This window comes from Nomascus leucogenys, chromosome 7b (assembly GCF_006542625.1).
Source record: "Nomascus leucogenys isolate Asia chromosome 7b, Asia_NLE_v1, whole genome shotgun sequence".
Classification (NCBI taxonomy): Eukaryota; Metazoa; Chordata; class Mammalia; order Primates; family Hylobatidae; genus Nomascus; species Nomascus leucogenys.
The window spans coordinates 60688340-60707290 of record NC_044387.1 but is presented as its reverse complement, the minus strand read 5'-3'; the positions used below and the strand labels follow the sequence as shown (position 1 = coordinate 60707290).

The 18951-nt window shown below is 44.9% G+C and overlaps 3 protein-coding genes across 8 annotated transcripts in view; 2 read left to right on the top strand and 1 right to left on the bottom strand.

The window, feature by feature from the left end:
• MAML3 (mastermind like transcriptional coactivator 3) overlaps nucleotides 1–4207 on the top strand; it is a 440643-nt gene extending 436436 nt beyond the window's left edge. The window contains exon 5 of the mRNA XM_003258131.4: nucleotides 647–4207. Within this exon, the coding sequence (XP_003258179.2) occupies nucleotides 647–1647 (1001 nt within the window). The 3' untranslated portion in view covers nucleotides 1648–4207. The remainder of the gene's footprint in view (nucleotides 1–646) is intronic.
• The window catches only part of MGST2 (microsomal glutathione S-transferase 2), a 75061-nt gene that overhangs the window by 20888 nt on the left and 35222 nt on the right, over nucleotides 1–18951 (bottom strand). For 2 of the 6 annotated variants that reach the window (XM_030816175.1, XM_030816177.1), the window contains 2 exons: nucleotides 17170–17251; nucleotides 16510–16529 (listed from right to left, as the gene is read on the bottom strand). In XM_030816175.1, coding sequence (XP_030672035.1) covers nucleotides 16510–16529; nucleotides 17170–17251 — 102 coding nt within the window. Of the gene's footprint in view, nucleotides 1–16452; nucleotides 16691–17169; nucleotides 17252–18951 lie in introns of those variants that run through there. The other 4 variants (XM_003258133.4, XM_030816176.1, XM_003258132.3 and 1 more) reach the window with 3 other exon arrangements.
• On the top strand, nucleotides 9648–10164 carry LOC100598295 (60S ribosomal protein L26-like). The gene has a single exon (XM_003258135.4). It carries the CDS (start codon nucleotides 9674–9676, stop codon nucleotides 10109–10111), a length of 438 nt encoding a protein of 145 aa, XP_003258183.1. The 5' UTR covers nucleotides 9648–9673; the 3' UTR covers nucleotides 10112–10164.

Below are 18951 nucleotides of genomic sequence, written 5' to 3'. Positions count from 1 at the left end.
AAAATGTCCTATCTGTCAAAATAGCTGCTTAGCAGAAGCAGTGGCCTTTAACCTCTCAAATCCTACTCAAGTCGTAAGGGAAATTAGTCTAATGGTCTTTATTGATAGTATTCTCTACTGAACCATGTTCCACTTCATGAGTAGAAAATACAAAGTGATCGGCCATTTCTTTCTAATTTAGCCCCAGAGGTGAATTTTCTCTCACCTCCAAAGAAACAGTATCTTATTGGTTGAGGATGATGTCATACCTATAAGAGTATGAAATAATTTGCTTCTGAAGTATAAGCAAGAATTACATCAGGATCTGTTTAGTGGAAAAGTCGGCTACAAAAACACATGCACAGTACGATCCCAATTTTTGTGGGTGTCTATTTATATACAAATAAAAGAATAGGAATGATCATCTCTGGATGGTGGGATTTCAGGTGACTTTAATTTTTGTCTCTGTATTTTTTAATACTTTCAAAATTTTCACAATCAGCATATGTTATAATCAGAAAAATAATCATTTTTATTACAGATTTATTATCAGAGTATCCTTTCATATAAAGGAATTTTGTCATTCCCAAAGAAAATTCCAACATCTTGTTGCAGTATATTGCTTATGGAGAAGAGTGAGTGGTATGTGTCCTCTTTTTCACTGCAGGTTCTCCCCAGGATATAGCAGCTGTAAGAAGCCAAGCAGCCCTCCAGAGCATGCGAACGTCACGGCTGATGGCACAGAATGCAGGCATGATGGGAATAGGACCCTCCCAGAACCCTGGGACGATGGCCACCGCAGCTGCACAGTCGGAGATGGGACTGGCCCCTTATAGCACCACGCCTACCAGCCAACCAGGAATGTACAATATGAGCACAGGCATGACCCAAATGTTGCAGCATCCAAACCAAAGTGGCATGAGCATCACACATAACCAAGCCCAGGGACCGAGGCAACCTGCATCTGGGCAGGGGGTTGGAATGGTGAGTGGCTTCAGTCAGAGCATGCTGGTGAACTCAGCCATTACCCAGCAACATCCGCAGATGAAAGGGCCAGTAGGCCAGGCCTTGCCTAGGCCCCAAGCCCCTCCAAGGCTGCAGAGCCTTATGGGAACAGTCCAGCAAGGAGCACAAAGCTGGCATCAGAGGAGCTTGCAGGGCATGCCTGGGAGGACTAGTGGAGAATTGGGACCATTCAACAATGGCGCCAGCTACTCTCTTCAAGCTGGGCAGCCGAGACTGACCAAGCAGCATTTCCCACAAGGACTGAGCCAGTCAGTCGTGGATGCTAACACGGGCACAGTGAGGACCCTCAACCCAGCTGCCATGGGTCGGCAGATGATGCCATCGCTCCCGGGGCAGCAAGGCACCAGCCAGGCGAGGCCAATGGTCATGTCTGGCCTGAGCCAGGGAGTCCCGGGCATGCCAGCGTTCAGCCAACCCCCAGCACAGCAGCAGATACCCAGTGGCAGCTTTGCTCCAAGCAGCCAGAGCCAAGCCTATGAGCGGAATGCCCCTCAGGACGTGTCATACAATTACAGTGGCGACGGAGCTGGGGCTTCCTTCCCTGGCCTCCCGGATGGTGCAGACCTTGTGGACTCCATCATCAAAGGCGGGCCAGGGGACGAGTGGATGCAGGAGCTTGATGAATTGTTTGGTAACCCCTAGTCAAGAGAGGCCCTAAGAGCCACAACTCGAGTGGTTAAAGCTTAAAAAATGAAAAAGAAACAGGATGTTGACCCATCCTTGTTTTTTGTTTTTTTGACCCACGTAAACTGAGCAAAACTGCAGCTGGCTGACAGTGGAAGATCCAGGTGCCAATCCACAGCCCCGCCGGGCCTCATTTCACCTGATTTTCACACAGCAATCGAGATGAGATGCCATGCAGATCCCTGCTGCGAGAGAGGGAGACACCCAGAGGAGCAGATGGGAAGATGAAGCCAGCCAGAGCCCCTCTGCCCAGCGCGCCCTGTGATCGCCTGGCCCAGCAGGAGCTGCTTCAGCCGAGAGGGACTATTACCCAAGAGAGGTATCCTCAGCCCCTCCTGCCCCAGGTCGGGAGACAGCAGCTTTGGAGACACAAAAGAGACAGAGCCTCGGCCAGGGAGAGCCCCAGAAGAGGCTGGGTGGTTGCACAGGCCAGGTGCACAGGTTGGAAATGCACTGAACTCTGGGTGCCGAGAGATGTAAGGCTTTGAGACATGCCACTGAATTTGGAGGGCAGGCACGAAGAACAGTGAGATGGTCACAAGGAGACAACGGATCCTACAGGACTGTCTGTCTCCTGCCCCATCATGACCCTCAGGAATTGCAGAGGCTCTGCTGTCACAAGGAGAGCAGGCTGAGTTTGGAGCAGGGTCCATCCAGCAGTCCTGGGACGGCTTCCTTCTGCTGGTGCCCCTGGTGGCAGTCCCTCCAGGTGGGGCTGGAGCCTGCTGGCGCCTGATACAAAACCCATACATCCAGGTGGGTCCCATCTATTTCTGGCGGCTGCAGGGCAGAGAAACCCCTACTGGACCCTGTGTGTCTGCCAGCCTGGAGCCTTTGTCTCCAGCCCTGCCTTTATTCTTCCTTGCCTCCACACCAGCCTCCCCTTGCTTCTCCTTACAGACTATCCAAGAAGTGAAGCATATGTCTTCAGGGAGCCTTGGGCAGAGTCCACATAAATGCAGGAAGAACTTAGACAATGCCTGAAATGCAAAGGCGACACTGGAGTCTTCTTCCTCTAACATGTGTAGAGTTGAATGAATATCTGCCTGGAACCGAGAGGGCTGCTCTGATGTTGGGGCGTCGGTTTTTTGTGAGCCACATATGATATTTCTGATATCCCCAGGAAGGAGTGGCCTGGAGGTCACTGGTTCAGGCTCCCTTTGGGCAAAATCCCAGGAGTGATGCTCTAAAATCCACCTTTCCCATCATCCCTACTCATCAGAGAGACAAATATAAAATCCCAGAGAGGTGGAGGAGCTAAAAAAGCAATTGCTCCACCTTACAAATTTGGAAAGAAAGGAGAAGATTTAGTTTATTTCATATGGGCAAAGTAGCCCTCTTCCAAAGTCCTGTACAGTTGTTCTCTTTGTCGTTGACACACATCTGCCCTAAGCGAAATCTGTCAGAAGGAATCAACAAGGCTCCGTGCCTCCCCTCCCAATCCCCCTTTTGGAGGCCTTGTGGCTTCAGTGTTGTCCTAAGTGAGAGTGGTGTGTGCTTTTCTCCTGTCCACTCCTCCCTCCGTGTCCTAGATGCTGGCTGCCTTCTGTGCACTCCCAGGCAGCTCACCACGGAAGAGTCGGAGCCTGTGAGTTTGGACTGGCCACACTCAGTCCTGAGAAGGCGAGTTGCCATGGAAAGCTGGGGGCAGAGGGGTTTGGAGAGGAGGCAGTGGGCAAACATTGCCTTTGACTTGCTCTCCATGTACCCCGGGTTGTAGATCTGCTCAGCAAGGGGCAGGATGTAAGGCCAGAGGTGCCTGGTGGGTGAGAAGCCCAGGCAGGGGCTGGGTGCCCTCTCCGAAGAGGTGGCAGCAGGGTGACCCTGAACTCCCCAAATGGGGAGCGATGCCACTGGGGAAACTTGAGTGGAAAGAGATGAAACCAAAAAAAAGCAAACAAATGAGAAGACACAGAAAACATAATTACCTTTTCCTGAAAGGTACAAGAAATAAATATATAAGCAATGATGAGAAACTGGAGGTGGCTAATCGAAGTGGGACAGGGGTGGGGGCTCCATTATCTTTTAAAAGCTTCCTCCAAATGCTCAGTACTGGGACCAACTAATAGAGAGGTAGATTTTAAAACGGTGGTTTTGTTTTGGTTTTGTTTTTACTACGGTGCTGATGTATATGTAATGTCTAAAAAAAGTTATTTGTACATAAGTTTTTACAATACTGCAGATATCACTGGGTCTACTATCTGTAAAAAATATACATATAAATATATATATACTGTTTGTTTAAAATAGAGTATTTTTATTTCATTCCTTAACTCATCATCACAGCAGTGGTATTGCACTTCAGATGACATCTAATTACTAATTTGTACTGTATGACCTATGGCAACTTGCTCCATTTTATTCAGATTTTTCTAGTTTTCTGTTTTTACTTTGTACATTGAGCATTGCTTATTTCCTTTTAAGAAATGTACAGAACTCTGAAATGTAGAAATGAAGTGATGTTGACATACCACTTTTAAAGAAAACAAAAATGAAAATAAAAGATTATCTGAATCAATCCAAAGTATAGTTTAAGAGCCTCACTGGATCTCCAACCTTAATTAAGCAGACATATTATTCCTGGGTTTTAATTGATTAACTGCAGTTCTTTTCTCAAAATTTTGATATCATTCTTTAAACATTTATTTAATGGGAGAGATCAATCATTCCCAGCCTTTGCATTCAACTGCACAACTGATGATACTTTCTAAATTTACTGCCGCACTCTGAAAGATGGGGCAAAGGGAAGGGAGGAAAGTCAACTTTGCATGGAACATAGTGCAATCCATTTGTAGATTCAGTACCATAACAATTCCATTTCCAACTGGTTCATCTGGAGGTAGGGAGGCTCCACTGGAAAAATAACTATTTTTGTCAAAAAAAGAAAAATCGGAATATATTGAGGGGAAGTAATAAAGGTTCTTGTTCCACTGTAGTGAGCACTGTCAGTAAACAGCCTCCACCACCCCACTCCTACCAGGCCACTTTGCATCTCAAAGCCATGGCCTGGCTTCACCTGCACCCACCCACAGAATTGAAAGTGCTTAGAAGTTTATACCCCTCTGGATTGACTTTAGCCAGTGACTCACTGGTGCAGGAGTATAAAAGCCCAGTTAACTTGTCTGAACAAACTCAGATATAATTTTGTTCCAGAGCTCTACTGCAAGATCAGGCAAAGGCTGGGACTTGGTTTAAAGGTGCCCCCCAGGCCGGGCACTGTAGCTCACACCTGTAATCCCACTCAGCACTTTGGGAGGGCAAGGCGAGCGGATGACTTGAGCCCAGGAGTTTTGTCAGAGGCAACCAGAGCAACTCCACCTTACACAGGAGCTGGGTAAAATGAGACTGAAACCTACTGGGCTGCATTCCCAGACGGTTAAGGCATTCTAAGTCACAGGATGAGATAGGAGTTCAGCACAAAATACAGGGCATAAAGACCTTGCTGATAAAACAGTTTGCAGTAAAGGAGCCAGCCAAAGCCCACCAAAATCAAAATAGTGATGAGGGTGACCTCTGGTCGTCCTCACTGCCACACTCCCACCAGTGCCATGGCAGTTTACAAATCCCATGGCAAGGTCAGGAAGTTGCCCTATATGGTCTAAAAAGGGGAGGCATGAATCATCCACCCCTTGTTTAGCATATCATCAAGAAATAACCATAAAAATGGACAACCAGCAGCCCTGGGGGCTGCTCTATGGAGTAGTCATTCTTTTATTCCTTTACTTTCTTAATAAACTTGCTTTCACTTTGCACAGCAGACTCACCCTGAATTCTTTCTTGCATGAGAGCCAAGAACCCTCTCTTGGGGTCTGCATCGGGACCCCTTTCCTGTAACACATTTCTCTGTCCTGCAACATATTTCTGGCAACCACAGAAGGGACAATAGTGCAGAAACCCTCACCCAACGGCCACCACAGAAGGGACAATAGTGCAGAAACCCTCACCCAACAGCTACCTTTGGGTAAGTATTGGAGTCCTCTAACATATTTCTGGAGAATGATGGGACGATACTGGGGAGACCCCTCCAACGCAAAGGAAATAAACTGCAGCACTGATTGGAAGACTTTGGGTAAATGGCGGGGTACCTGGGTAAAGAATGGGATTGAGTTAGAGGCCCAACTTAGTGGAGTTAGAGTCTCTCCTAAGATAGAGGGGGTTAAAGGCCCCCCCTTAATAAAAGGCAAGGATGCTTGACCGACCTCTGGTTAGAGGCCCGACTTAGGAGAGTTAGAGTCCCTTCTAAGATTTAGGGGGTTAGAGGCCCCTCTCGGTAAAGTCCCTCTCGGCTAAGAACAGGTTCAGCACTATGGGATGTTAACTGCTATTCTCTTTGGATTAATCTCCCTTGTACTTTGCTGACGGCTATGGGTGATAGGATTAAGAATGTACAGGATCCTGGGACATGGGGAGCTTTTTCCTGCCTAACAAGGGAAATTTGAGAGCTGGTAGGATTACTGGAAAAGATCCTTGCTCCACTGACAGCAGCCGCCTGAACTTTTCAGTGTCGCTGCAATGGGTGGTTCTTGGATCTCTGGCCTCCCTGATCATTTCACCTTCCCCGCCCTGCCACAGGCAATGTTTTTCTCTCTCTCCTTTCTCTTTCTTTTCTATTACTCAGGGCGACCATCTTGCCCAGAGACCACATGTTGAAACTCCTAGTCGGAGGTTAGATTAAAGATGACAGCGCCCATCTGAGGGCAAATTTAAGCCTTGCCAGTTTGATATTGGGTGCTAAGCAGACTGGTTAATATCTATGTTTTATGACGCATATTTTGCTTTAGCCAGAATGAAAAAAATACTTTTCCTTTATGATGCAGCTTGGCCCCCAAAGGCCGTGGTGCCACAAGCCGGATCACTAGGGCCACTCAGGGAAAGAGAACCCAGAAGCCTAGCATGCCGGCAAAAGCGGAGGAATTTCTTACCAGTCAGATTTCTGGCTTCTCTCTCTCTGTGCAAATAGTTGAATGAATGGGGGAAAAAATCAGTGTTTATGTCCTCTGTAAAGTTTTGATTAATGCAAAAAAAGAATTCTAAGGCTAGTCTTAAGCTGGTGTATTTTGTGCCATGAATTCGTTTTTCTGTGTCAAGGGGTACTTTAGGATAAAACATGGGCTTAGAACACCTGTAAGCCCGCTTTTCAGGATGACCTCGCAAGCTGGTCAGTAATAAACTTGGCTGCAGGTCCCCGAAACAAACAAAAAACTGGATGAAGTCTCCACCTTGTTTTATGTCCTTGGGAGCTTGACCTTTTAACCATGCAGTGGTACCTTCCCATTGTCTCCACCTTCCAGGAAATAGGAATTTTAGGATTCATGTCATAGCTCTAAAAATCATATTAAATAGTTAAAAGCCTTTGCAAGCTCAAAATTAACTACTCTAGACTCTTTCTGGAGACCACCCTTTGCTATAGCTCAGCAGCTAAGATCTTGCACTTTCATAGTGGTAGTCAGGGTTCGATTTCCCCACCTACCATTTCTGGTTTAATATCTGCATGACCTTGTCTATTTTCTTCTCCATGGACTGTCTTAAATTTTCCTTTCGCTAAGCACCTAGGAGGTTACCTTTGGTAGAGTTCAGAAGCTGGAAATATTGGCCGCTTGGCATTGTTAAAGTCAGGTAATAAGAGATCAGAAAGGATTTCTTTTTTAAAGAGCACTATGGTTAGAAGTCAGCTTAATTAAAAGTAGATAAACGAGCAATAGATATATTTAAAAGGCCATTAATGTTTTTCTGTTTTTGGAACTTGTTTTTCTGGAAAAAGCTTTTTTCTTCTCAGTCGACTGAATTATTTTTCTCTTTTTTTTTGTCTTGCAACTCTTAATGCACACATGAGAGGCCCTAAGATAACTTCTGGTAGCCTGGGACTCCTTGGGAAAAACAGAGGAGGTGTCACAGACCCCATTTTGGGAAAAAACCTGTTTTCATCATGAAACCCCAGGAATTAAAAGCAGATGGATCCCTCCCAAAATCAAAGGCTCTGTTCTGTTTTGCACTGAGTTATCTGACGGTTTTGAGTTTGGGGGGGGTCTCAGAAATTACTTCGCATTTTGAGACAGCTTTGCTGTGTAATAACTAGGTAGGAAATATACTTTAAGGGATGGCTAAAGTGAGGAGCGCCTCTGCCCGGCCACCCACCGTCTGGGAAGTGAGGAGCGCCTCTGCCCGGCCGCCCACCGTCTGGGAAGTGAGGAGCGCCTCTGCCCGGCCACCCATCGTCTGGGAAGTGAGGAGCGCCTCTGCCCGGCCACCCATCGTCTGGGAAGTGAGGAGCGCCTCTGCCCGGCCGCCCCGTCTGGGAAGTGAGGAGCGCCTCTGCCCGGCCACCCCGTCTGGGAAGTGAGGAGCGCCTCTGCCCGGCCGCCCTGTCTGGGAAGTGAGGAGAGCCTCTGCCCAGCCACCCATCGTCTGGGAAGTGAGGAGCGCCTCTGCCCAGCCGCCCCATCCGGGAAGAAGTGAGGAGCGCCTCTGCCCGGCCGCCCCGTCCGGGAAGAAGTGAGGAGCGCCTCTGCCCGGCCGCCCCGTCCGGGAAGAAGTGAGGAGCGCCTCTGCCCGGCCGCCCCGTCCGGGAAGAAGTGAGGAGCGCCTCTGCCCGGCCGCCCCGTCTGGGAAGTGAGGAGCGCCTCTGCCCGGCCGCCCCGTCTGGGAAGTGAGGAGCGCCCCTGCCCGGCCGCCCCGTCTGGGAAGTGAGGAGCGCCTCTGCCCGGCCACCCACCGTCTGGGAAGTGAGGAGCGCCTCTGCCCGGCCGTCCCGTCTGGGAAGTGAGGAGCGCCTCTGCCCGGCCACCCACCGTCTGGGAAGTGAGGAGCGCCTCGGCCCGGCCGCCCCGTCTGGGAAGTGAGGAGTGCCTCGGCCCGGCCGCCCCGTCTGGGAAGTGAGGAGCGCCTCTGCCCGGCCGCCCCGTCTGGGAAGTGAGGGGCGCCTCTGCCCGGCCACCTATCGTCTGGGAAGAAGTGAGGAGCGTCTCTGCCTGGCCGCCCCGTCTGGGAAGTGAGGAGCGCCTCTGCCCGACCGCCCCGTGTCTGGGAAGAAGTGAGGAGCGCCTCTGCCCGGCTGCTCCGTCTGGGAGGTCTACCATGGAGGCCAGAAGCAATGTGGGGGCTGGACGTGGTGGCTAATGTGTCATGGGAGGGGATACTTTAGACCTCTGCAACTTGGAAAAAAAAAAAAAAAAAAAAAAAAAAAAAAGTCATGGTCTTTTTTTTTTTTTTTTTTTTTTTTTTTTTTTTTTTTTTTTTTTTTTTTTTTTTTTTTTTTTTTTTTTTTTTTTTTTTTTTTTTTTTTTTTTTTTTTTTTTTTTTTTTTTTTTTTTTTTTTTATAGTTATGGGGATACTTTGACTCTGCACACTTGGAACAGAGAAGCATGCTTTGTTTTGTTTTTCAGAGTCAAGGAAACTTTTCTTTTGAGCTATTTACAGCTTGTAGCAATTGAGTAAAGTATACTGCTGTGAACAAAATTTGGAACATATTTGTTTCTCTCTAACCTGACTTCTCCAGGATTTGGAAATTAGTTGTGAGTATTCTTAACTTATGGCAATATACTTATTTGCATAAGTGCAATACGAATCTGTTTTCTTTTGTCACAGGACACGATTGGAGAAACAGGTTATTTTACCAAGGCTTTGACTGGAATGGTGTGCTTTTCTTTAAGGAATCAAACTTGACTTGTAGAGCCAATAAAAACCCTTTGGGGAACTGGCCTCATACCTTGCCTACACAGTCCCTGTACAGGGTTTCTGACCTATGGTAAGTAAAGAATGTCACTTTCTCACAGGTCCAGGAGCCCCAAGTTATCTTGGGACCTCAAAAGGACAGGAATTTACCTAACTCATAGGTATTTCAGAGTACAAACCCATGGCAGGGCTCGGCTTTTAAAAAAGTCTTATCTGAGATTCCTTATGAAACAGAGTTCCATCAAAGCCAATTAAAATGCCTATGTGAAAAATAATTATCCAGCGGCCATCACCGAAGCCGGAGCGGCCAAAATGAAGTTTAATCCCTTTGTGACTTCCGACCGAAGCAAGAATCGCAAAAGGCATTTCAATGCACCTTCCCACATTCGAAGGAAGATTATGTCTTCCCCTCTTTCCAAGGAGCTGAGACAGAAGTACAACGTGCGATCCATGCCCATCCGAAAGGATGATGAAGTTCAGGTTGTACGAGGACACTATAAAGGTCAGCAAATTGGCAAAGTAGTCCAGGTTTACAGGAAGAAATATGTTGTCTACATCGAACGGGTGCAGCGGGAAAAGGCTAATGGCACAACTGTCCACGTTGGCATTCACCCCAGCAAGGTGGTTATCACTAGGCTAAAACTGGACAAAGACCGCAAAAAGATCCTTGAACGGAAAGCCAAATCTCGCCAAGTAGGAAAGGAAAAGGGCAAATACAAGGAAGAAACAATTGAGAAGATGCAGGAATAAAGTAATCCTATATACAAGCTTTGATTAAAACTTGAAACAAAGAAAAAAAAAAAGAAAAATAATTATCCTTGCTGCACTTAATAATCAGGCCAAGTATAATAAAGCAAATCAGTCTTACCATAATTTGTCTTTAGTAAAAATGGGAAACTGGAGCGAGAACTATTATGTTTCAAGAACTATGGTACACTTGTTATTAAATTCTAGCCTCACTAGTTGTTTTTAAGTTTGTTTCTGCAATTTAGGCTAACCCTGTTTATTCCTGTGAACTAACCAGTGATCTCTAACTGCTGCTCAGAGGAAATAAGAGGGATGGGTAATGTAGAAGTCTGGATCAGTATTCTAATTCTGGGCACATTATAATCAGCTACCAACCCCATATCAGCTTGGTTTCAACAGTTGCACAGTTGATGGAAAGCCTTCTAATTTAGCTTACTTGGAATAACTTTACTTATTTTGCTTTACTCTTGTGGAATATATTGCTGTTATACTCTTTGTGTAGGAATACAGAACAAGCTTACTGAATGTTTTCTTAAACTAAACACTTATTAATCTTCCAGATATCACTTCTTGTCAAAACTCAAGATTCATGAATGGCCCTCATCATACTGATGCTTTCTGACTGAGTTCCTCTATACCCTGAATGCAAGAGACCCTCATAGTTAGGCAGAAATATCATCGCCCCATTCAGCCTGAAGAAGTTACAGAAGATGGATCTTTGTCCCTCTGCAACCCTTAGGATTAAAAGTTCTCTTATAAAAGAAAGGGGGGAAATGTCAGAGGTGGCAACTCCATCTTAAATAGGAAGTGGGTAAAATAAGGCTGAAACCTACTGGGCTACATTCCCAGACAGTTAAGGCATTCTAAGTCACAGGATGAGATAGGTCAGCACAAAATACAGATCATAAAGACCTTGCTGATAAAACAGGTTGCAGTAAAGGAGCTGGCCAAAATCCAGCAAAACCAAAATGGCGACGAGAGTGACTTCTGGTCTTCCTCTCTGCTACACTCCCACCAGTGCCATGACAGTTTACAAATGCCATGGCAAAACCAGGAAGTTACCCTATATGTTCTAAAAAGGAGAGGCATGAATAATTGAATAATCCACCCCTTGTTTAGTACATCATCAAGAGATAACCATAAAAACAGGCAACCAGCAGCCCTCGGGGCTGCTCTATGGAGTAGCCATTCTTTTATTCCTTTACTTTCTTAATAAACTTGCTGTCACTTTGCACTGAGCACTCACTCGTGCAAGAATTCTTTCTTGCACGAGATCCAAGAATCTTCTCTTGGGGTCTGGATTGGGACCCTTTCCTGTAACATATTTCTCTGTACTGTAACAGTTTGAGACCAGCCTGGGCAACATGGCGAAACCCCATCTCTACAAAAAATAGAAAACAGCCGGTCATGGTGATACATTCCTGTAGTCCCAGCTCCTCAGGAGGCTCAGGTGGGAGAATCACCTGAGCTCAGGAAGTCAAGCCTACAGTGGGTTGTGATCATGCCACTGCACTCCAGCCGGGGTGACAGAGACTGTCTCAAAACAAAAAAAAAAAAAAAAAAAGGGAAATATAAAGGAGCCCCCTATTTTGGCTTGTTCCCCTTCTCTGTCCTGTTTCCCTCACTCCCTTTCTTTTTCACCTCTTGAGAGCCCTTTGTTAATAAATCACATAGATGTGAATCCACCTCTCCACTTCTAGGAAATGACCTAAGACTCCTCATCAAACTTTAAAAAGCTTAGTATCACAGCATGTTTCAAAACTGGGTTAAGAGGAAAATTAGGCCACAGAATAAAGTCATCATCAAAAATAGGTACAAAACAAAGGTAAGTTTTAATATACACAAACCAAAAGAAAGAATTTAATTATGAAGAAGAGGCCATAGCTACCCTTAGTGGGCTATGGTTCCAGACAGGTTGGCAAATAACACCAGGTAGGAAACAGCATGGCATTGGGCTTTGTTCTTTTGATATTGGCTTAGCACTCTCCCAGAAAATATAGGATAGAAAATGAACTGATTCCAGGGTGGAGGGAGGGCACAGGGGGACACTGACGCTAGAAGTAAAAACGTGAAGTTCTGAGAAGAGTTGATTACTCCTAGTTCCAATCAATTCAAGCCACATATTTTTACTTATACTCGTTTGGCACTGGATATACCTTTTAATTTTCTTTTTGATTTTTTTCCTCTTTTTGTAAATTCGGCTTTCTCCTCAATTCTCTTTTAAGTACTAAGGACATTAAATTCCTCCACTAATATCCTCTGGAGTAGCTGCCACAGACACCTGCCTCATTTCATGCAACAGGTGGAGGTAATTACTGCAGCTCTCACACATGCGGGGCCCAGGCGTCTATGCCACACCCAGGACAGCTGCCAGGCCAGCATGGATGACCGTGGATCCATCAATACCACTGGATCTCCTAACAATGCTCAACACAGAAAATCTTCAGGGCTACCAAGAATCTGATTTTAGGTTTTAACTTCTCTTCAGATCCTTTAACTCTTTATTATAAACATTTTGAAACAACCAGGAAAGTAGAAATAGTAATACAATGAATACCTATACACTTATCAACTAGATGTAATCATTAACACTTTGCCATAAATGCTTCACGTATATATTTCACAGAACCATTTCAAAGTACATCCAACCACTTTATCCCTTAATGCCTCAGGACACAGCTCCAGAGAATTAGGGCATTCTCTTCTCTAGCCACAATATAATTATCACACCTAACACAATTAACATTAATTCCCTAATATCATCTATCCGTATTCTGTGCTTAAATTGTTTCCATTGTCTGGCCGGGTGTGGTGGCTCATGCCTGTAATCCCAGCACTTTGGGAGGCCGAGGCGGGTGGATCACAAGGTCAGGAGATCGAGACCATCCTGGCTAACACGGTGAAACCCCGTCTCTACTAAAAAATACAAAAATTAGCTGGGCATGGTGGCGGGCGCCTGTAGTCCCAGCTACTTGGGAGGCTGAGGCAGAATGGTGTGAACCCGGGAGGCGGAGCTTGCAATGAGCAGAAATCGCGCCACTGCATTCCAGCCTGGGCAACAGAGCAAGACTCCGTCTCAAAAAAAAAATTGTTTCCATTGTCTCACAAAGAAGGTCATTCATGGTTGTTTTTTTCTTTTTCTTTTTTTTTTTTTTTTTTTTTTTTTGAGATGGAGTTTCACTCTTGTTGCCCAGGCTGGAGTGCAGTGGTGCCATCTCGGCTCACCACAACCTCCTCCTGAGTTCAAGCGATTCTCCTGCCTCAGCCTCCGGAGTAGCTGAGATTACAGGTGCGCGCCACCATGCCCGGCTGATTTTGTATTTTTAGTAGAGATGGGGTTTCTTCGTGTTGGTCAGGCTGGTCTCAAACTCTTGACCTCAGGTGATCCGCCCGCCTCGGCCTCCCAAAGTGCTGGGATTACAGGCGTGAGCCACCACGCCTGGCCCATAGTTGTTTTTTTCTAACCAGAATTTGATCAAGGATCTCACATTGCCATTTGGTTTTTATGCCCCTTAAGACTCTCAACGCAGAAAAGTTCTTCTCTATCCCCCACTTCCTGACATTGACTTTTTAAGGCAACGAATCTGATTTCTAAAAATAAAATTGATCAATTTAGTAATATACAAAAAATGTACACGTAATTGTCAAACTGATCAGAAACCCACATCTCTGTGGCCGGAAATTGTTGCTCTCTGTAGCCAAATCTAATAGGAATGAAAATAATCAAAAGGTTGCCTGGTGACAATCAATTAGAACAAAGGAAAATCTATCGTTTGAATGTTTAAAGTGACAAGGCCTTCATAGTCTGCTACACCCATTGCTTATTTCCACGTGTTTAACCAAAGTGTGCGGGTGTGTGTGTGTGTGTGTGTGTGTGTGTGTGTGTTTTACCCTGCCCAGAGCCAATTTAAGTGCAAAACAGAAATTGCTTAAAAATCTTCAATTGTAAGATTTGGAAAGTTTCTTTTCAACTTGCAAAGGACATGGTTATGAAGTAATTATGCCTTAGTATCAAAAATTTGCATTCTCATCCTTCATTGGTCTCAATGTATAAAACAATTAAAATGTCACAATCCAAGTCACGATCATAATTGAAAAGAATATTAAGTAAAAAGACCATAGAATCACAGCTTTTTAGCGTACTTGTCCTATTTTACCTAAAAGAAAACCAAGGCAGAGAGCTACAAGGTGCTGGGGTAGCACACCCAGCAAGTGATAGGACAGGATAGGGTGGTCTGGTTCTGGAGTCTTTACTTCTTTGATTCACAGCCTCCTACTGATGGGGTGCCTTGTCCAAATTCAAATGGCCAATGAGTAGGGGAACCTGAGCTAGTATGCAAATGTCCCCACTCCCAGGCCAGAATATTGTCAGTGTGCTTTGGGGTATCTAATACTGTACTGCTATTTGGGATGCAGGAGGTTACGTACTATGGGAACACTAGTATTTAAGTGTCTCTCTTTCTTTTTGTATTAATATTATTCCTGGCCTTTTTAACTTCTATTGTATCCACAAAAAAAGAAAAGTACTACTAAACAACTTTTAAAGATGCCCATACCAGACTCAAGGCTGTCCAATTTTCTTTGGAAAATTGACAGAGGGCCCTTTCCCTGATGTCAAAATGTGTTATGTATGCTCATAATTCATTTTGCCTTTTCTTTGAAAGCTGTGAGGTAGAATCGTTCTCATTTTACAGATGAAGAAAATGAGGAAAAGTATTCTGCATTGTGCCAGTCAATGACTGCACATCAGGGTCAGAACAGCTTTGGGGGTTCTGCTGTACTTCCCACATCACCCTCCAAACCCCACGACACAGGGCGTGCAGCAGAACCCAACTCAGGTTCTACAGCCGTGAGCATGACCCACCTTCCTCAGCCAAGAGAAAGAATATTCTCTTCGCACTTGTCCCCGGGCAATTCCTTGAAATGGTATCTTTTTTTTCTTCTTCTTCCTCTTGAAATTGTGCCCCAAAGAATTCAAGAAACCAGTAACTAAAGGAAATTCTTGAATTTGGAGGATGGTAGATAAGAAAAGAAATAACTTACTGAAACACTGAAACTCTCTCTCCTTATGAGATTAAAAAAAAAACTGGCTGAAATCTGTTGGAACCAAGATGGCTAACTGGAGTCTGCACAGAACAAGCTTGCTGATGTCACAGCCTGAATTTCCACGACATTTCATACTAACTTCTCCGGAATTTGCACATGCTACCCCTGAGGCAGCATAAAGAGATAAGTGGACATGCCCAAGGATTTTTCAGACCTCCCCTTTCTTTCCACCAATCACCTACTAATCTCAAAATTTACCCCCTGACATTTTCTAATAAAAATACTGCTTGGAAGCCAGCAGAGGGAGACAGATTTGAGCTTGACTCCTATCTCCCTGTGAGTTGACTTGCAATACAAAGCTTTTGTTGGCCGGGAAGAGTGGCTCACACCCGAATCCCAGCACTTTGGGAGGCTGAAGCAGGAGGCTCACTTGAGCCCATGTGTTGGAGGCTCCAGCCTGGGTGACAGCAAGACCAACTCTTTTTTAAAATTAAATTTTTTTCTTTTCTCAAAAACCTGGTTTTACAGTATGGGCATCAGGCAGCAAGCTCATTTGGCTTGGAAACACTTTTTTCTTTATAAAGTACATTTTTATAACCTGTTTTGTTTTTCTTTGGGTTTTTTGTTTGTTTGTTTGAGACAGAGTCTGTCGCCCAGGCTGGAGTGCAGTGGTGCAATCTTGGCTCACTTTAAGATCCACCTCCCAGGTTCACACCATTCTCCTGCCTCAGCCTCCCAAGTAGCTGGGACTACAGGCACCCGCCACCATGCCTGGCTAATTTTTTGTATTTTTAGTAGAGACAGGGTTTCACCGTGTTAGCCAGGATGGTCTCGATCTCCTGACCTCGTGATCCACCCGCCTTGGCTTCTCAAAGTGCTGGGATTACAGGCATGAGCCACCGTGCCCAGCCTTCTATAACCTGTTTCGTTTTGTGCTATCAGTTGATGACTCCCTTCTCTGGCTACTCTATGTGTTTGCCTGATGTCCCCCACATGCCTTCCTATCTGTTGTTTTCCTATAACCAATGAAAGGGCTCAGCTGCCTTATCAGCTTCTGTCTGAAACTTTCCATCAGGAGAGAAGCAGTCAGAGTGGCAGGATATGTCAGTAGTCCTCAGAAAGGCCAGCACACGGGTCAGGCTGCTGTGTCCCTACACAACCGGTCATGACTTCAGCATGCATTTCTAAAACTAGGGCACAACACACTTCCACTGATGATATGAATGTACTTACCCCAAACAAATTTCAATTCTTAAACAGGAAATGTATTCTCTAAAGGGTGTGTTTCTACAAAGCCATTTCAAGAAAAACAGAATAAAGACTTTATTTTTATTTAACAAATGATACCATATTACCTTCATGGTGGGAACAGCTTCTGCAAGCATTAAAGGGAAGAGAAAAAGTTAGAATTGCCGCCTCAGTTTCTTGGCAATATTGAGGTCCAGATATTCATCCAGAAAGCGGTTTGCAATTCCCAGGGCACCTAGGAGGGTCAACAAGGCCAAAATCCCCAGACTCAATCGGAAACCAGTGATCCTGCAGGGTGGACATGAGGGAGAAAAGTGACAAACTGGACTGTAATAAGGAAGCTAAGAGTCCTGAAATAGGCTGTCCTATCGTTAACACTGCCCAGAACTTCTATATTTTTGCAATTTGAAAATTTTGGCTCATCACATAAGTTAAAGGGAATGCCTAGCCATAGAGATCACTTGGTTTCTTTGGCCATTCAAAGCATTATCAAGGCTAGGCAGGATTATTTCCTCGGTAACTTTCTGGAGACAATGCAAAATTTTTGCAAGGAACTAGAGTCCACATTCAGTGCACAGTTTTATACTTGCATTTTCCCATCTCAGGCCTAATTGGGTATGAACTGGCAAGACTTGGCCTCAGACAGCATGGATTACTTTTGCCACCACAACTCGCAGTGCTGTTAATATCTCTCAGGAGAAGGAAACTGACGCAGACCTTATCCTGCTACTTTTTGCATAAATACAAAATTACTGGGTTCTCCTCACCGTTTTTTAGCAGCTTCTGAATATCCCCAGAAGTATAGGTGACGGCCATATATGTACACCAGACCCAGACAAGTAGCAAAAACTATAGAGGGGGTGGGAAAAAAAGAAAAAGCACAAAATACAACAGCAGTCTCTTAAGATGTTGTATGAAGACTGAGAAAATATTCACAAAACATATATTGGACAAAATACTTATATTCAGAATATAGAGAGAATCCACATAGGAAGGAAACAAATGTGCCAATAATCACAAGAAAAATGTTTCAACATGATTCAACATTAACAAATTCCCACTTAAAACTATAATGAGGCTGGACGCGGTAGCTCAGGCCTGTATTCCCAGCACTTTGAGAGGCCGAGGGGGGTGAATCACTTGAGGTCAGGAGTTCAAGACCAGCCTGGCCAACATGGTGAAACCTGGTCTCTACTAAAAATACAAAAATTAGCTGGGCATGGTGGCGGGCACCTGCAGTCCCAGCTACTCAGGAAGCTGAGGCAGGAGAATCGTTTGAACCCAGGAGGTGGAGGTTGCAGTGAGCCAAGATCATGCCACTGCACTCTAGCCTGGGTGACAAATCGAGACTCCATCTGAAAAATAAATAAATAAATAAAAAACTATAATGAGATGGCACCACGACACATCCACCAGAATGGCTAAAATTGTGAAAAAAAAAAAAAAAAAAAAAAAACACAAAATGTTGGTGAGGATATGGAGCAACTGGAATCCTCATACATCATTGGCAGTAATGCAAAATAGTACAGCCACTTTGGGAAAAGTTCTGGTAGTTTCTTATAAAATCGAATGTAACATTTGACTCAGCAATCTCATTCCTATGTATTTACCCAAGAGAAATGAAAGCATGTGTTCACAAAAGGACTTGTTTAAGAATGTTCATTGCAGCTTTATTCATTATAGCCAAAAACTGGAAACAGCCCAGAAGCCTATCAACAGGGGAATGGATAACCAAGCTGTGACAGAGTCTATTCAATGGAATGCTACTCAGCAATGAAAAGAAACAGATCCATGCAACACAACATTTTGCTGAGTGAATGAGGCATTATACAGGCTACACACTGTATGATTCCAATTATATGAAGTTCTAGAATGGACAAACCTAACTGATGAAAACAATCAGAAGTGCTTGCATCTGGGAATGAGAATGGGGACTGACTGAGAGAAGCAGGAGGACACTTTCTGGGTGGTTGTCATGTTCTAGATCTTGATAGAGATTTGGACCACACAGGTGTGTGTACTTCTCAAAATTCATTGAAGATTTATGCATTTTATTACATACAAAATTTATCTCAAAAAGAAATATGAAATACAGTATGATGATGTTCTGTCATCGCACCCAGTGAAACATATCAATGTTTTCCCTATGTTAGGGCCCCACTCTCTTCCTCAGCACCTCACAGATGCAAGTTGCCAGAGCCCTACTGTAAACATTTGGAGTCTACGTGTGGGACTGTGATATGCTAGATTAAACTAATTATTTTACTTGGCCGCATGATTTTTTTTTTTTTTTGAGACAGGGTCTTGCTCTGTCACCCAGGCAGGAATGTGTGGCATGATCATGGCTCAGCACAGCTTTGACCTCCTGGGCTCAAGCAATCCTCCCACCTCAGCCTCCTAAGTAGCTGGGACCACAGGTGTATGCCACCAGGCCTGGCCAATTTTTAAATTTTTTTTTTGTAGAGAAAAGGCCTCCCTATGTTGCCCAGGCTGGTCTTGAACTCCTGGACTGAAGCCATCCTCCTGTCTTGGCCTCCCAAAGTGCTGGG